The 18,377-nt window shown below is 30.7% G+C and overlaps 1 protein-coding gene across 3 annotated transcripts; it reads left to right on the forward strand.

Moving 5' to 3' along the window:
• Nucleotides 1–7,710: 7,710 nt before the first annotated feature.
• Nucleotides 7,711–15,775, forward strand: LOC107939155 (agamous-like MADS-box protein AGL104). Of its 3 annotated transcripts, none has more exons than XM_041081823.1 (13): nucleotides 7,711–8,000; nucleotides 8,082–8,135; nucleotides 8,267–8,285; nucleotides 8,363–8,424; nucleotides 8,594–8,630; nucleotides 8,703–8,764; nucleotides 8,876–8,975; nucleotides 9,101–9,154; nucleotides 9,280–9,413; nucleotides 9,501–9,687; nucleotides 10,345–10,429; nucleotides 10,584–10,657; nucleotides 15,570–15,775. In XM_041081823.1, exons 1-12 carry the CDS (start codon nucleotides 7,816–7,818, stop codon nucleotides 10,628–10,630), a joined length of 1,026 nt encoding a protein of 341 aa, XP_040937757.1. In that variant the 5' UTR covers nucleotides 7,711–7,815; the 3' UTR covers nucleotides 10,631–10,657; nucleotides 15,570–15,775. The 3 variants fall into 3 exon arrangements, with proteins under 3 accessions (XP_040937757.1, XP_040937758.1, XP_016727929.1); XM_041081824.1 differs by lacking the exon at nucleotides 15,570–15,775 and adding an exon at nucleotides 12,860–13,294; XM_016872440.2 differs by lacking the exon at nucleotides 15,570–15,775 and having other exon boundaries at nucleotides 7,712–8,000; nucleotides 10,584–10,725.
• Nucleotides 15,776–18,377: the final 2,602 nt, after the last annotated feature.

The raw sequence follows: 18,377 nt of genomic DNA on the forward strand, positions 1-18,377 counted from the left end.
ACTCAACGAAATTAAATTTCTCTTCAATTATGGAACATGTCATATGTCACTAAGTGTTTTGAGAACTCCATCAAACATCTTAACTTTAATTGTTCCAACACCTTCGATTTTACACGAAGCATTATTTCCCATCAAAACAACACCTTCAGACATTGTTTAGTAAGTTGTAAACCAATCCCAATTGGGACTCATGTGGAACGTGTAGCATGAATCAAGAATCCACTCATCGCTCACTTTAGAATTGTTGACAGAAGCGTCTAGAAGTTCACCATCGCTGTAGTCTTCTACAACTTCAGCTTTACCAGAATTTTCTGGTTGTTTTCCCTTTTGATTCGCAGCCTCCATTTTAATCTTGTTCTGTAGCTTAGAGCACTCGGATTTAATGTGTTATTTATTCTTATAGAAGTTACAAGTTTTACCTATGTTTGAAGACTTTGATCTACCCTTAGATTTACAGCGAGGATTCTGTTCCTATGTCCTTCCACGATCATCATCAGCATTCCTATCTTGTCTCCCACAAACAATGAGACCCTCTCCCTAAGAGTCGGGTTTAACCACAAGATGCTTCATCTTATCATATGAGGTCAAAGAATCTTAAACCTCATCAACTGTGAGAGACTCGCTGCTATATAAAATCGTGTCTCTAAAGGTTGAATAAGACGGGGGCAACAAACAAAGTAGAATCAACCCTAGATCTTCCTTATCATACTGAACCTCCATAGCCTCCATGTTTGAGAGAATTTCTTTAAACATTGTTAAGTGTTCATGTATAGACATACCTTTCTCCAAACGATGAGCATAAAGACACTGCTTTATATGCAACTTGCTTGTTAGAGTTTTCGACATACATATTTGTTCTAGTCTCTTCCATAATGCAGCGGCGGTCTTCTCCTTCATTACATCCTACAAAATTTCTTTGGACAAATACAGATGTAATTGTGTTAACGCCTTTCGATCCTTACGCTTCTTCTCTTCACATGTTAATTTTGAAGGCATGTTATCTATCCCTAGTGTGGCATCCTCCAGATCCATCTGCACAAGAACTGCTTGCATCTTAATCTGCCACACCGCAAATCTGGTGTTGTGATCCAACAACGAAATTTCATACTTCAAAGACACCATTACCGTGACCGAGATGAACAACCCGGAAGCTCGGATACCAATTTGTGAAAATAAAATAAAATAAAAAACATATAGATTTTACGTGGAAACCCTTTTAAGAAAAAACCACGGGCAGAGGAGAAGAAAATTCACTATGTCAAATTCGAATAATTACAAGAGGAATAGACTATGTCTATTTATAGGCTTGTAAAGCCATATTCTAATAAGAGTGTAGTAAGATTGAAACGCCTTATTCTAATCAATATAAAATAGATGGAGTTTAATAAGGTTTAAAAAACCTTATTCTAAAATAAAATAAAAGAAGTGTAGTTCTATATGAATTTTATTTTTATTTAATTTGACCACTCTATTTTATTTCAATAAGGATTCGAGTCACTTAATTCTAACAAAAATAAACATATTTAATAACAAGTTCTTGCATTACCCATTTCACCTAAAAAAAGTTAATATTTATCAAAATTACTCTGGTTCAAAAACATTTATTTAAATAACATGAAATGAACAGTAAATTTAGGTTATGGATACTAGATGGTTGGCACTACTATTTTTTTATTAAAAAAATAATTTTTGGGGTTTTGGACACTAAATGGTCGACACCCATACATCTAAAAAAAAAATTAGAGTGCCGGCACACTAATGGCCGACACCCCTTTATCTAATTAAAAAAATATTTTTTTAGGGTGTGAGGTGCAGACCAACAAATGGCCAAAGTCACCCAACAAAAGGGATGAGAATATTGTAACGTTAACCCCTCATTCTTTTCCCATCTTTTTATTCCTTAAGTTTAATTACATATTTTATATTTTAAAATAATATTGGACTACTTATCATATTGTTAATTATTATTGCATCACTCATATTATTATTAAATTTAAAAATTAATTTAAATTTAATATGCACAATTAAATTAGATTTTTTTTATAAAATTAGAATATGCTTTAATGACTTTCATCTTTTATAATAATTTAAATAAACATTGCTAAATTATTGTTTCTAAATTATAAATATATTACAAGTTATTTTTTAAAATAAATGAAACAAAAATTTAGCAATGTTTATATGAATTATTATAAAAGATGAATATTATTAAAGTAGGTTCTAATTTTATAAAAAAATCTAATTTAATTGTGCATATTAAATTTAAATTAATTTTTAAATTTAATAATAATGTGAGCGATACAATAATAATTAACAATATGATAAGTAGTCCAATATTATTTTAAAATATAAAATATGTAATTAAATTTGGAAAATAAAAAAGATAGGAAAAGGAGGGGTCAATGTTACAATATTCCCATTCTTTTTGTTGGGTAAATAATTTTTTAATCAGATAAAGGGATGCCGACCATCAGTGTGCCAACACCCATTTTTTTGAAAAAAATATTACATGGGTGCCAGCCATCTAATGTCCAAAACCTCAAAAATTCTTTTTTTAATAGAAAAATAATGGTGCCGGCCATCTAGTCCCAATAACCCAAATTTACTGTTCATTTCAGGTCATTTGGGTAAATGCTTTTGAACCAGAGTTATTTTTGTTAAAATTAAATTTTTTGGGTCAGATGGGTAAAATAGCCTGTTTTTGGCCTTCACGTCTTTTACGTATTTTGCATCTTATTCTGTCATGTGTAAACTTAAACTCTACTATCTTTTTTCAATTGAATTTTAATTAATTTAAAAATATTTTAATCAAACTTTAATATTATTCTATTTAAAAGTCTTTATAACCTTGTTTTAGGAGTTAGCAAAATATATTTTACTTGAAATTTAATGAAGAGTTTTGGGGAGAGTTTTTGAGAATGTTTTATATTCAGGTTTTGAGTTTTGCTCTTTGGGATTATGTTCTCAATCTTGTACTCTTTGTTAGTTTGTTGAATTAGTGAAATTTTCTTTACTTATGGTATTTTTCCTCTTTATTGGAGTTTTCCACATAACTCCTCTTGTTTTTCATTTTATACGTGTCAATCCTAATAATTTATTATTAATTTAATTGTACTTTTAAATTTATTTATTTATTTAAAATAAATTATATCGCTTACCACATAGTATAAATATTATATTCAAAACTATAATTTAATTTCTTGAAACATAGAAGAAGAGAATTGCACTTCCATAGCTTTTTCGGCTTGCCACATTGCATGAGGTCGATCTATTTACACACCTCTAAACTCCTTAAGAATGGATTCCTCTCTCTCACCATTGAACCATCTTCAAGCTCTGGACTCCCATTCTTCTCTCCTCCTAATTCCTCCTCTATCTAATTCCATCTTTTTTGTTTACAGCTCTCCATATTTAACAAGTGAACACTCTAATTTCCATGCCACTTCCTTATATCTACTGTGGAATCAAGGGCTGGCAGGGGCCACTCCTAAAATAGAAAATTTTCTATTTATGCATTTTATAATTTATAAAATTTTAAATTAGTAATGATAAAATTACCTTTTGACCCTAAAAATAAATAAAATTTTGATTGAATTTTTAAAAAATATAAAGATATAGTATGTTAAAATGATGAAATTATATTTTTACTATCGAAAAGTACACAATTTAGTTCCGACCTCCCACAATTTATTTTCTAGCTCCGCCATTGCTTATATCAACATAAATAGTTACGTAGTAGTCAATTTTTAACAAATCAAATTATCATAAAAGGAATTAATGAAACATTGAAAAATAATTTACAAGAAAGTGGTATATCCCGAGAACTCTTAATGAGAGATTCATATCCGACATATCCTAAGAATTCTTAAATGGTGTTGCTGATAACATGACTAAATGTGCTAAAACAAGTAGTTCTTTGATAAGTTTATTTAGAGCCCCACCGGCTTCAGTCATGAACTTGTTGGAAAGAGATTGCAATGAGTCTATTTCCTCTTGATTTTGGTTTATCTAATATAATCGCTTAATGTTGTTTTTTTATTTTAAAAAAAAGTGGTATATTATAACTAAATCTGTGCCACTAGTGGCATGTTCAAGGGAAAATATATTATCATGATAAAAATTCAATTCAAAGTATGAGAGTTGTCGAAACCATTTGTTTTGAAAAGGGTCGATTTTTATTTAAAAACAAAAATGGAGTCACCCCCAATCCTTTTTATGAGGTATGATCGGATCACCTCATAATTTGATTGTTTTAATAAGATGTTTTGATTTACTAAAACAACGATTTTGGTTTACAAAATTCGAGAAAGACGGGTTTTGGAGTCGGTTATGTATGAGGAAGGATTAGCACCTTCGTAACGCCCAAAATTGCTACCTAATTGATTAATTAATATCTTAATGTCGAATGTTGAAAATTTGGAAAGAATTAGAAATGCGATCATTTTTTTAAAAAAGTGCTTGAATAAATCGAAACGAATGTTAAAGACTCCCTTGTCTCGGGATAACGAAATGTCACATCCCGTAAGTTAGGACATGACACTTTGAACCCTCGAGAAAAAGCTTGCCTTTAATTTTTTATTTAAAATTCATGTATCGTAGAACTTAAAAGGATATTTGTCTATTTAGGTTTAACGAGAAAATCGAAACCCGGTAAGTTAGGGTACGATTTCTTGAATCTCCAAAAATGCGAAATATTACCGATTTTTAAAAGTTTTCCCTTTTTTATGAATTTGGGTGAAAGTTAATAAAATATTAAAATGATATACGTAGTTTATTTGATTACGTTCAAAAAAATTTGTTTAAAACATAAAAGGGTCATACTTGGCGAATAATGATAATGCAACATACATTTGGAGTAACAATGACATAATATGCATGATAAAATAAAACATATATAGCATCGACATTAATAAATCATAATATTAACATGCATAAATAGTAATAATAATGATGAACACCATAATACAAATAACAACAACAACAACAACAACAACAACAACAACAACAACAACAACAATAATAATAATAATAATAATCTAAATTTTGAAATTACATAAAAGTAATAAACAAATAAATAATAACAAAAATAAATAATAATAATCTAAATTTTGAAATTACATAAAAGTAATAAACAAATAAATAATGAAATAATAATAATAATAAAGGAAAAATAAAAATAAAACAAGCCAATTAAAATAATAAATAAATAAATAAATAAAGCTAATATAAGTTTGATTAAAAAAATTGAACTTAAATAAATAAATAAATAAAATATTAAATGAAATATTAAATAAAATATTTTTTAAAAAATATATATAAAAAATTGACTAAGGATCGAATTGAAATCAAAATGAAATTCGAGGTACAAATTATAAATAATAAAATAGGCTAACAACGAAAAAAATAAAATGCATTAAAAAGGACAGGGATCAAATGGGAAAGTATCCCCTTGTCCTTATGTGCATTGTTTCTTAAGGGACAAAAATGAAATAATTATAAAATTATCGGGAAAAATTAAAAAAAGAAAAAAAAATGGACCAAGTTGCAATGCACTAGAAAGGCGGAGGGACCCCTTGCGGAAATAGACCATAAGTCAAAAACGCGCGGATCCCCCTTGGAGCGGGTCGGGTCGTGCGGGTCAAGACATAAATGGCGTCGTTTTGGCACATGAGGTTAAGGCCTTAAACGGTGCTGTTTTAAACATTTATAAAATCTAATTTTTTTTAAAAAATTTTCATTCTGCACTATCTTTCTTAAAAAAAAATTTTGAGAGTTCTCTCTTTTCACTCTCCCCTCAAGCTCCGGCCTAGGTCCGGTCGAACTCCGGTCATCGGGCCACCTCCCGTCCGCTGCCGTACACGGTGGCTGGAGTTCCAAAAAAAAGGCCTTTTTAGCTTTTTGACTCCCCAAACTCCGATCTGGGGTCAGTTTCTTTAGAAGATTGCCCAAAAGTCGCCAGAAAAAAAGAGAAAACCTTTCGACTTTTTAGGGTTCTAAAAAAACCTTTCTATATAAAAAGGAGGTCACTGTTCCTCGACAGTGACGACCTCGGTTGCTTGCGGAGTCGGAGGATCGACCACCAGGAAAGACTCCTCTCCGTTCTCCTCTCTTTTTTTTAAAAAAAAAATCTAAATGATAACTTCGAAAGAAAAATAAAAATAAAATAAAATAAGTAACAAATAAATAGATGAACCACCTTTGAAATTTCGATTCTGTGTTTCAAATTTTTTCTAGGTTTCGATTGATTCTCTGTGGATATTTGAATCTTTGGTTTTTATATTTTTCTTCGTAAAAAATAAAAACATTACATTGATCCTTCTCATTTTTATAGCCGATTACAATTTGTTTGTTTCTTTGTTGTACTCTTCTGCGTGGTGTATTGCTCTTATTGTTGCTTGTTCTTCTTGCTTTGCAGGTAACAGAAACGTCAAACGCGTGTGGCTGTGGTGGTGTGTTGGGGAGGAGCAACGGCAGCTTGTAGGCTAGGGTTTCTTTTTTCTTTGCTGAAAGTTAAAGTTGTGGGTTTTTGGGCTGTTAGGGTTTTAATTTATTTGGGCTTTTGTTTTTTGTTGTTTTAGGGCTTGTAATGGACTGTTTTGTGATTTTGAAGAAATAGTGTCCATTTGTAAGATTTTATTTTTATTTTTTGTGATTTTGATGCCTTAATCAATTCCAATATGTTTAAGTTGGAATTTGACTAAATTACTAAAATATTGTGTTTAATAGTGATTTTTAAAAGTACTTTTGACATTAAAAGCACTTTTAAAACAAAAGGAATGTTAAACAAACAAATTTTGAAGAAAACATTTGGCTTTTTAAAAGCACTTTTCTCAGATGGAGAAATTAAAAATTTTAACTTTTTCTATTCCAAAAGTACTTTTAACAATTTAATTATGTTTTCACTCCTCTAACATATGGTACTTGCCCTTCTTTAGTTAATTGCTTAGAAAATATTTAAAATTTATTTTTCATATATTAAAATATTAATAACAAATTATAATAAATTATTTTTTATATTCTTATTAAAAATACCATAATATTAACTAATTTGAACATTATTTAAATGCTTATTTTTTACTTTATAACACCAGGTGTAAAATGAACATTTTTTTCTTAAAAACACTTTTGGATAGTAATACTAAACACTTGAATCTTAAACCAAACTTTTCAAAAATACTTATCAACATCACTTTTCTAAAACACTTCTCAAAAGTAATGCTAAACTAGTCAATCTTTCTCAAATTAACAACTAGAGTTTACTCCTCATATATTATAAAAATATTAAAATTATTTTCATATTAAAATTGTTATTTTTAATTAAATGAAAAAACTTTTAAATTATTTAATTAAGATTCAAATTGAGACAAGCAGAGAGAGCAAGGTGAATCCAAGGCATACAAACCTTTGTGAATTTTACGAAAATGGCAGGTGAAATTGTATCTCCTGTTACCCCAATGTTAAGATAAAATGTTTAAAATAGGAGAGGAGAGAAAAGAAAAAAAGATGTTAGTTGAATAGGATCTTATTCAAGTAGCAGCATTGAAACAAACCATCTAATTAAGGATATGAAAGAGAGGGAGATAATTTCGCCCATTTACTATTTGGAAAACAAACTCTTCCACTCTTCTAGCTATGACTCTCACTCTATGCTCTGCTTCTTTTTATTCGGTATCTCTATTTTGACCTCTTCAGTTTCAACTATATCATAATATCACCCCTTTATAACATCCCAAAGCCTACAATTCCCTATACCAAAACTAAACATACTACTTATTCTCTTTTCGCTATCCATCTTAAATTTCCATCTTCCATTTCATGGGTCGTGTTAAACTTCAAATTAAAAGAATCGAGAATGATACCAATCGACAAGTCACATTCTCCAAACGTAGAAATGGACTAATCAAGAAAGCTTATGAGCTTTCCATCCTTTGCGACATCGAAATTGCTCTCATCATGTTCTCACCTTCTGGTCGTGTCAGTCATTTTTCAGGCAAAAAAAGGTACCCTTACAAATTGCATCCTATTGAATTACAACTATCATGTTTGTTCATGTTTATCATTTTTTTTCTAACTCTTTGTAGAATTGAAGATGTGCTTAGCCGATACATAAATTTACCTGATCAAGATAGAGGATGGTAGGGATTTTGATTTAAAGGATAAATCTTTTTCGAGTACAAAGATAAAAGATTTTGCAGATATTAAAATTTGAATTTGAATATTAACTTTTCTTGATATTTTACTAGTATTTTTCTTTTTTTAATTGCAGCTTGGTACGGAATAAAGAGGTAATTTGACATTAGTTATAATATGGCTCCAAATATAACATATTTCATCATTTCTACCCTTCCTTTTTATGTTTCAGATTTTGCTAAGCACCTTGAAGAAACTTCAAGCTGAACATGATTTTGTTCTTCAACTTGCAAGGTTTTTTCTTCCGACCCAATCTTCTTTCTAAATCGGAATCGAAGTTTATACTTTCCGATATAAAATTTTATCATTCATATTCATATTCTTTTAAAACACATGATATTAATATTTATTTAAAATTTATTATATGTTGACATTTGATATCTCAATTAATGTTTCTATGCAGTTCTACTACAAATACTACCACTAACTCAAATGTTGAGGTACACATTTTAATATTCTTTCTCTTGTATGAAGCTTAATAATATAATTAAGCCCTTCAGAAATATGAATAGGAACTTCAACGGGAAATCAATAATTTACGACAACAAATACAATTGGCTGAGGAGCAATTAAGGTTAGGAGACTTATTATACTATTAATTACCTATATTGCTTTGAATTAATTTAATTTACTCCATTTGATGATTATTTTAATTGAATAATTATAGTACTTGAATTGTATAAAGGGTGTATGAGCCTGAGCCTTCAACACTCACATCCATGGCCGAGTTTGAATCGTGCGAGAAGAGCCTTGAACAAGTTTTAACACGTATTACTCAAAGAAAGGTTGATATCATATCTATCTCTTTATGGATTAAGTGATTATACTAATATTATTTTAATTAATTCTAAACTCTTTCTTTAATTAGCGTTTTCAAGTAATGATTATTTTTAAATTAATGATATTGCAGAATTATCTCATGACGAGTCATTTATCCTCTTTCACTGATCCATCCAGTGTACAGGTAAATTAATCTCAAACATATGAAATATGAAAGTAAAAGTATTATAGAGGTCTTAAATTATATTTTATCTCTTTTACTCAAAAAATGTATAAATTAGTCCATGCCAAACTCGTATAAAAATGTAGATGTACTTGGATGCACAAGAAGGGATGCCAAACTCATTTGGAAATGACATGGTGGGTTGGTTGCCAGACAATGGACAATCCCAAAACCCAACTCAGTATTGTGCAGGATCTGAATCTCCTTGCATTCCTGTTAGGTATACTAATTATACCATTCAATTCCCATATAAATATATAATAAAAGGGTTAGGCTTAAATTCTTATCTTCATATATGTATGTATAGGAATCAATCATCAATGAATACGATGTATGACCCGATGGGACATGGAACAAACATGAGTGAAATGGGGGGTTGCCATGTCACCACCACCTCAAGTAACGATGGTCTTCCATCATGGCATCACAACTACAGTTCAACGGAGCTCCTTTCTGCTTTCATGTCCTCTCCTACATCATTCCCTCTTATTAAGGTAGATACTTTTTAAGCACTAAATTCGATTTTTAACTCAGTTCATTCATTATGAGATGAAAAGGTCAAATTAATATTAAAATTTGAGAGGCGGAAGCAAAAAAAAATAAAATAAAATAAAATAAAAAATAAAATGCCTTTAAATGAAACTAAAATTCTAATTATACCAAGTCAAAGTCACTGTCCATTTAGTAATTCGGTTGCATTCGTATAATAGTTCTTAATAATATTTTATATTTCTTTTTCTAAAAAAAATGGTTATATTTAACAAATTGAATATCGATATTTGTTACTTTTTTTTTCCTAAGAATGAAGATAATAATTGTTGAGAGGTCAGTTCTTTCGTGAAAAATTTTCAGAAGGACGTTTATTGAACTATTGGTTGAATCTCCAACAATATGAAGTATTGTTCTTAGGGTTTGTTTTCTATTTCCATTGAAAATATTCTTAAAAAATTCACGATAGGAAAATACCTCAATTAATGGAGATGTGACTTATAAGATTCACACAAAAAAATGTCTATATAATGTGTAACATTATCTATGCAAATCACATGAATCTTTTAGAGTCAAAATCCTATCCATTATTGGAAATTTAATCCATTTCATGGCGAATAATACTTTGAAGTGAGATGGAAGGAATGATTATATATTTGCAGGATATAGGAGATCCAAGTATTTCGGCAAAGCAGGAGCAGGTGGAGACTGGAACAAATTGCTCACAAATGCCATGTCGCGATGAAGGTGCAAGCAAGCTTCCACATCTTAATGTAGATTAATTCAATCGCATCAATTGTTAGATATTAGATTAACTAATTTTTGGGTGGTCTGCCACTTTGTAATTTTCTTATCTACTTAATTCCTTTTCCTTTTTTTTTTTCTTTAAATCAATTTTCAGATCTATTAAAGATTCTGGATGAGATGACTAAAATGGTAAATGAGTAACCCACAAGTCTTAATCCAGTTGTAAAGGTAAGGATTTATTTCTATTTTCCCTTTGTCAATTAAGGTTTGATTATTGTGACTGTATTTCAAATAAATCTTGAATATAACTGATATATGAGAGATTCAACTGATTTTTAAAAGAAAATTTCTAAAATTACGTTTGAACTGGTTCAATGTCTAAATTTGATTCTATGTAATCATATATTTTAATATAATTGTAACAAATCCATTATTGATGTGTGATTATTAACGACTCTACGCAGAAAAACAAGAAAAAAAAAGAAGTTTACCTAACTTGAAAACGGTTGAATTTTCTGTTTTCTAAAGTATTTATATTTCTATTAAAAAAAAGTATAAATATAGCATAGGTGATTTAGGGATTTTATAAAAATATTTTGCTTTAAAAAATGGTTAGTATTTATTGCTAACGTTATCCATAAACGAAAGCCAATCAAATTTCAAATTTCTATTATAAAAAAAAATTTAAATTTATACATGAATTTTAATTTAATATGTAATTTGATATATGAATTTTGATTTTGTGCAATTACGCACATGAAACTTGAATTGTGGTTCATATGTATACATGAAATTTTAATTTGATTCAATTGTATACATTTATTTTCTTATTGGATTAGTATAATTGTTTGTGTATGCAATATATCAATGCCAAATGATGCTAATATGATAATATTGTTAGTGATTTGTAAAATTAAATCAAATCTAATCTAAATTTCATATATAACATTGCATATTAGTTCAAAGTTCATGTATAACATTCAACATTAGTTCAAAGTTCATGTATAGTTTTAATATTTATCTAAAAAGATTGAATGCGCTACTATTTTACTTGCCACAAAGTAAAATAAAGTTAGATGACTTACCAATGTGAGATGGAAAAGTGATGAATTATATCATTTTATTCGGCTTGTTGCCCCTTTATCGTAGTGAGCTCAAAACGAAACAACACTCATTCTTTGCTTGTAATGTATAGTGTAACTAGAGGATCTAGCAACACATTTGCAATATATGGAGTATTAAGTGGGTATCACCTATGGAGCCTACTTTAGCTTTCCTTGCTTGATAGTAGGCTCATCTTCATACAGTGAGTGATAAGATTTGAAAAAGTAGCTTTTGTCATTGTTGCTTGGTTAATTTGATCCCACAATCAAAATGATATGGTCTTTAACATCAAATTTGTTAATGCTAGTCGGTTGGTCTAGTGGTTTACAACTAGGTGGCTTGAGATTAAAACCTTTATAGAAGATAATAATTCCAGATTCTTTAATTGTTTTAGATTGAAGAAAAGTGTAAAAAGGTGAGGCCTTTGGCTCGATAGAATGCATTGCAGTCAGGAGTGTTGAAGTTAATGTTGATGCCTCTAGTGCAAAAATGTTGGCAATTAGTTCTCTAATTGTTTTAGATTGAAGAAAAAATATAAAAAGGGTGAGGCCTTTGACTCGATGGAGTGCACCACAGTTACGAGTGTTGAAGTTAATGTTGATGCCTCTAGTGCAAAAGTGTTAGTAATTAAGGAAGCATGCATGTCATTTTTTACGTCCAAGTGGAGTAAGGATTTTATATTGATCATCGAGGGTGATTGCAACACAACAGTGAAGTTGTTTAATAATAAGGTTGAGATCCTTGTGCCTTTGAGTAATGTGATACAATCAATAAAAAGAAATCTTACTACAAACATTAGGTGCTCCATTGCTTGCTGCCACTCCTTTTCTCTCGATCTTCTCAAAATCATCCTGTTATTGAAATATGTTTCATTCTCTACTTGGTTACTTCAATTTGAAAACAATAAAAGTTTTGTATTGGTCCATTTATGCGTACAGTTATGGATAAAATCTTTTCACCTTTTAAAAAAAATTATGTTTTAGGAAATGGGCTTAAGTGAAGGCCATTATTTATAAAATCTCTTACAAATTGTTGTGGGTTCTTTTTTGAACTTAGACAAGTATGTAAATTGAATTTGTTGGCTAAATGTGATTGAGAAGAGATGATGATTCATCTTAAGGATAGAGAGACATGAAGAGATGAGGAAGAGACTAAGGTACTAAAGTGGGCTAAGAAAGTTCAAAAAGAGAGAGCTATTGAAAAAGAGGGTGGAAGAGGAACGGAGAAAGTTTTTGTTATAGAGTCAAGAGAGATACATAAAGGTTGACTTCCATATGCTACATGTCCTTTAATAAGTGGCTTATCATTCAATGGTTCTCTTTTTAGGTTGGCAATGTAACGTGATGTGACCGGGTTGCAAGGTTTGTAGATGATAAGGGACAACCATCCTATTGGTATGGTTGAGTTGCCTAGGTGGTTTAAAGGTGTACCTTTGGTTCCAAGTGAAGCATGCAAAAAGCAAAGTAGTTTCTATGGAAGGGTAGGTCATTAGTGAGGCTTCCTGTACGGCGAAGGTACCTCTACCAGATTATGTGTAACAACACCCGCCCAAATCAAAAGGTTTCATATAGGCACGTACGGAGTTCCACTTAATGGTTAGACATGTAACAAGGACCAAATAAGTGTCTAAACTTGTTGTTCATCATACATATATAGTGTGATTTGCATCTTTTGGCTTACTTATCATGTTTGATATTTTTCTTACATGTTGCCTCATAATATGATCAGGTCTTTTCTTGTAAGTGTCAAACTTGATTATAAGCTTTTTGAGCTTATTGATTGATATGCCACCAAACTTCACCTTAAGAGCAATTCACTTTTTTTTTCTTTTTACGGTCTCATGGTTTTTTTACTCATGCATGATGTCATTGTTCATACTACTTAGCAACATAATGTGATTATGTTAGTAATGGAATTTTTCATTTTCTTAGAATCTCTTGATGCCTTTTATGTTGGGTCACACTCCCATCTCCAGGCTCTTCCAAAATATTATTTAAAACCGAATGAACTTCTTATTCCTCTACAACATACTGGATTTTCATACTTCATATTTCAAAAATTTCTCCATTAAGTTTTTCACCTTTATTAAGCTAATCAATTACATTTTCTAAAACAGTTGTAACAAAAATATTCTACACAAAGACATTACGCCTAGCACATATATTTATTTTGTCACAGTGACACCTCGAAAATTGGATTAGTAGAATCGAGTAATTTAATTGTGGGCTCGAGTGAGATATTGGGTTTAGTGTCGTAAGAATTAGAAATTATTAACATAAAATAATTAATGAGGTAATAATAATAAATATAATGGGTTAATAAAAACATATTAGTGAGGATTAAATTAGAATAGTAGTTAAATTAAAGGTCTAATGTGTAAATTAAGAGATTTAATTGAGATAGGAGTTATTAAAACAAGGGAGACAATAGGAGGGGGCTTGGGGGTAAGTAGCCAAAATTTTAAATTTTGGTTGGCTATATAAGACCACCCACTGTCCCTTGCCTCCATACTTTCAACCATGTTAAAAGTTTGTTAGATTTAAGAGTTTTCTCTCAAATTTCCTTCATCATTTTGTTTTTCCTAGCTTCCAAACACCTTTTTCCTCATAAATTTCAAAAGAAATTCACTCTTTCCTCTCCAATTTTCTATTAAAATTTAGCTCATTTTGCTCAAATTGCTTCAATTTCATGGTGATCTTCAAATTAAAGCTAAACATTCTGATTCCTCAAGGTTAAACATTTAAAGTGTGATTTTAAATTGGGTTTTTATAGATTTAAGCAAGAAGACATAGGATTTATGATTTTTAAAGCTTGATTTTACATAAAAATGATGAATCTCATATTGGAGACCTAAGTGATGATTTTAAAATGATTTTCAACTCAATTTGACATAAATAAAAGGTTTATAAACTAGATTTAATAATTCTTTAAAGAATTTTCACGAATCAAATGGTTTTTCATTCAAAAGGTTAAAAATGTACGTGAGTTTTTGAAAAATGTTGAATTATGAAATTAGTATAATTTTAGGTCTAGATTTGTAATTAGGCTCTAGATATGATGTTAGGAAGTGAAAATAGAGAATTTAATTGAGATTGATTGAAGTAGTTAGGAGATCTAAACACTATGAGGTGAGCTTGCTAGAATTTAGGAGAATGGCGAGCTGCTAAATCGTAGGTAGTTACTCCGGCTATTTAGAACATTAAGTAATTTGTGTGTTGTTGTGCAAAACTGAAGGTAGTGGAGGGGCCTCATCAAGTAGGGATAAGGTCAAGCAAAAGGTGGCGTGACTTCAACAAATAGTTACGAACCGCGGATGAATGCTTTCGTGTATTGCATTTAAACACAAGTTCACGAGACTTGAAAGGTCAAGTAAGTCATGAGAACCCTTATATCTACATGTTTCATGTGAACTATATGAAACATGAGAACAACATGATATGTGCGAACCCACATAATACATGTGAGCCCTTATTATATGCGAATCTTAAATGCATATGAGCATGATCAAGTGTTATGTGAACTGTTATTTGTGAGCTTTGCGGTGTTACGATCCTTTTTCTACTTGTGCATAATTAATGTGATAAAAATGATATGTTGGCATTTTGAATGCTTGAAACTGTTGGATACATTCATATGCCATAGGATTGTGAGTACTCACTCTTTTTACTATGAATTATGGGCCAGAGATAGTGTTGGAGAGATAAGGGAATGTCAAGCATAACTTTATTCACCGTAGATAGCGTAGAGTGTTTTGGAGATTGTGAGCACTCATGCTACACTTATTAGAGATAGTGCACGACTCTTTGAGTAATTTGGAGTGATTTTGAGTTTCACTTATCCAATGCGTATAAATATGTTTATATTTCACAGTCACAAAATTGCCAATATAATACCATATAGTGTATGAATATTGTATATTATATGAACGGTTGAAGCATGTTTAATTGCTAGTATGTTTGAAGTGTTTGTATGTGATGTATGCCTGAGCACTCACTGAGCTTCAATAAGATCACAATTATTTCCATATAACTTGCAGATAAGTAGTTAGCAGGACTTGTGGTGAAGTGTGACAACCCGGTGATCCATCGCAAGGCAAATCCTTCTAAGTATGCGACATGTTTTCAAACCCTAAAGTGTGTGGGACTGTCCCACAGGATCAAAAGTAGACTTAGATTTTTAAATAAATTTTTACGAGTTGTAAACGAACAATACGAACTGTTTAATTTTGGATTTTGGACTTTACATTTGCTTGGATGAGTGCATGCTTGATTGGATTCTATACATGTTAAATGTTATTCAAATCTATGAGCTAACGAACTTATGCAGGTTTAGGGAACATCAGAAATTAAGGTATGCTTTCATACCACTTGTATGTTTGAATTAAAATAACAACTTGATAAGCATGAAACAAAGATCGTAGTATGTTAAAAAAAAAACTTGCAAGTTATTGTTGTATATTTCAAGCTAGGGGTCATAAAGGGGAAAAAGACCTCACCATAACTCAATGTCACCATCAGGGGTGGGTTTGCCATCTTAAAGGGGTTTGCTAAGGTTAGTACTCACCAAAGCCTAGTCTTTGCCAGAGTGTAGATTCGCCACTTGGATGAGTTCTCCAGGACCATGTGTTCGCCAGGGTAGGTTAACATGTCAAAGTCATAGGTTCACCGAGAGAGTAAGTTTGCCAGATAAAAGTGAGTTCACCAAAAGGGGTTTATGAGTGTGTTGTCCACCTGGGAAGTCTGTCAAAATAAAAAAGTGATGTGTGTGTCCAGTTCGCTAGTGAAGGGGTTCGCAGGGCTAGAAGCGAGATGGGTGTCGCAGGTAGGTCGCGAGCTTGTGCTCGCTAAGCTATTTGGGGGTTCTTGGTATGTGTTCACCATAAGATGGGTTTGTTGGGACTTAAAAAAATAAAATTATTATGCCTGATGTTTTGTTTATGGTGTGTTTAGAAAGGCATGTATCTAGGACTATTTTTAATAATTCATATTGCAAATACGTGGTGTGCATGGTTGGTTGATATGCTTTGTGATGTTTTAACAGAGAGTCACTTCGATTGCTAATGTGACGTTGAAAATTTGGGTCGGTCTATCCCAACCGAGTTTGGGGCACTACAGTCACAATATAAAGTAAAATTAATGACAACAATCCATATAGTATTGTTGATACACAGTATCAATGAAAGTGGAGAAGGAAGGGGACGCTGTCGAAGGAGGTTGGTTTTGTTGGAAAAATTCGGTTTAATAAATAACTTTTTGTCACAGTGAAAAATTAAAATTTTTAAGATCGACCCGATTTGTAATATTTATAGCAATAAAAGTTTCTCAAAAAATATTTTTGCTTTATGCAATACGAATCCTAGTCGTTCTCAGTTTTCAATCGCACAACCTTCTCCTCTATTCTCATACCACGAATCGCTTCCAGTGTGGTCTCGAACAATCATGAATCAAACACATAATCAAAAATAATTTCTTAATTTTAGTAGGAAAATTGTTATCTCTCAATTGTAACTAGTAGAATTGTTATTCCTAAAAAATAGAATTTTTTCTTAGAAAATAAATTTCTCATTATTTTTGGGTAGAATAACAATATCTCAAAGTTGTGTAAACTTGTGTTGTTAAGAGTTATAACAGAGAGGTAGGAGAATCCTGGTTGAATTAATAGAATATAAATAATATTTATTTGATAGAAAAACTAGTCTCCTAGTTTAATTAGGAGAGAGGGGTCGGTACACCCTAGTTAAATATACTAGGGTTGCCACCCCTCATATGTTTTATGGGAGGTTTTGGGCCTCTCCTATATCGAGTCCAATTATATGTGTTTCCTAAACTCTTAACCCAACACTTTATAAATTAATCCAACCCAATACAAGTTTTTCTATTTCCTAAAATAAAAATTATTTATTAAATTAATTCAATTAGATAAATTAATTTTCTCAACCCAATTATAATTCTATTAAAATCATAACAACTTGACCATAAAAGAATTTATGACAAAATATATTTAATTTTCATTTTTAATACATTGAAAATGACCAATTAATTTAATTCCATTTTCAAACTTCAATTATTTGATTAAATAATAGATTGAAAAACTTAAATTAATTATTAAGTCATTTCCATACTTAGTGAGAAAACACATTCATTTTCAAGTGTGACCCATTTATCTAACTTTATCATTTCCATCCATTTTTGTTTATTTGATCTTTATACAATTCATTTATGGTTTGAACGAGCTAACGGATGGACCGATTGGACATATATAATTCAGACTTAGATTATTTATAATTAAGTTTCATCTTTTCACCCATTAATTATAAATTCATTTAGTCACGAGGTTATTCCACTATAGTATCATGACTGAGCTCTCTATAGTTACATACCATTACGAAAACTACTCGATCAGTGCTCATTTAATTACCTTATCATAAGTGTGTTACCCTTATAGGATATCTTTAATCTCTTTGGGATAAATCCATTCTTCCAATATGATTCTATTTTTTTCTAATGGTAGCCATTACATCTTCAATCATGAAAATTCAATTACTATAAAATAGGAATCAAGTCATTTATCACAAATACAAACGACCCGTGAGCACATTTACTTTTTATCTATCATGTAATGCCAATGAGAGAATATCATTTACCCATTTCTTGGGTTATGAATTCCACTATTGTGAATGATGCTACATATTACATAATTTGTACACCCAACACACTAGTTTTTGGTTCTTTATCTATTTGAACTTAGGCTTTACTTACATCAAAATATATGAGTCATGCATACATAGTCCATCATCCACTTAGGATTAAGGTATGTCACACTATGAACATCACAAGTGAATACA

This window comes from Gossypium hirsutum, chromosome A11, assembly GCF_007990345.1.
Source record: "Gossypium hirsutum isolate 1008001.06 chromosome A11, Gossypium_hirsutum_v2.1, whole genome shotgun sequence".
Classification (NCBI taxonomy): domain Eukaryota; kingdom Viridiplantae; phylum Streptophyta; class Magnoliopsida; order Malvales; family Malvaceae; genus Gossypium; species Gossypium hirsutum.

Bases quoted from the DNA above. Each gene is read 5' to 3' on its own strand.
- LOC107939155 (XM_041081823.1), top strand. From the start codon at position 7,816: ATGGGTCGTGTTAAACTTCAAATTAAAAGAATCGAGAATGATACCAAT. The intron at 8,001-8,081 runs GTACCCTTACAA...AACTCTTTGTAG, and splicing joins CATTTTTCAGGCAAAAAAAG to AATTGAAGATGTGCTTAGCC. The intron at 9,155-9,279 runs GTAAATTAATCT...ATAAAAATGTAG, and splicing joins CTGATCCATCCAGTGTACAG to ATGTACTTGGATGCACAAGA.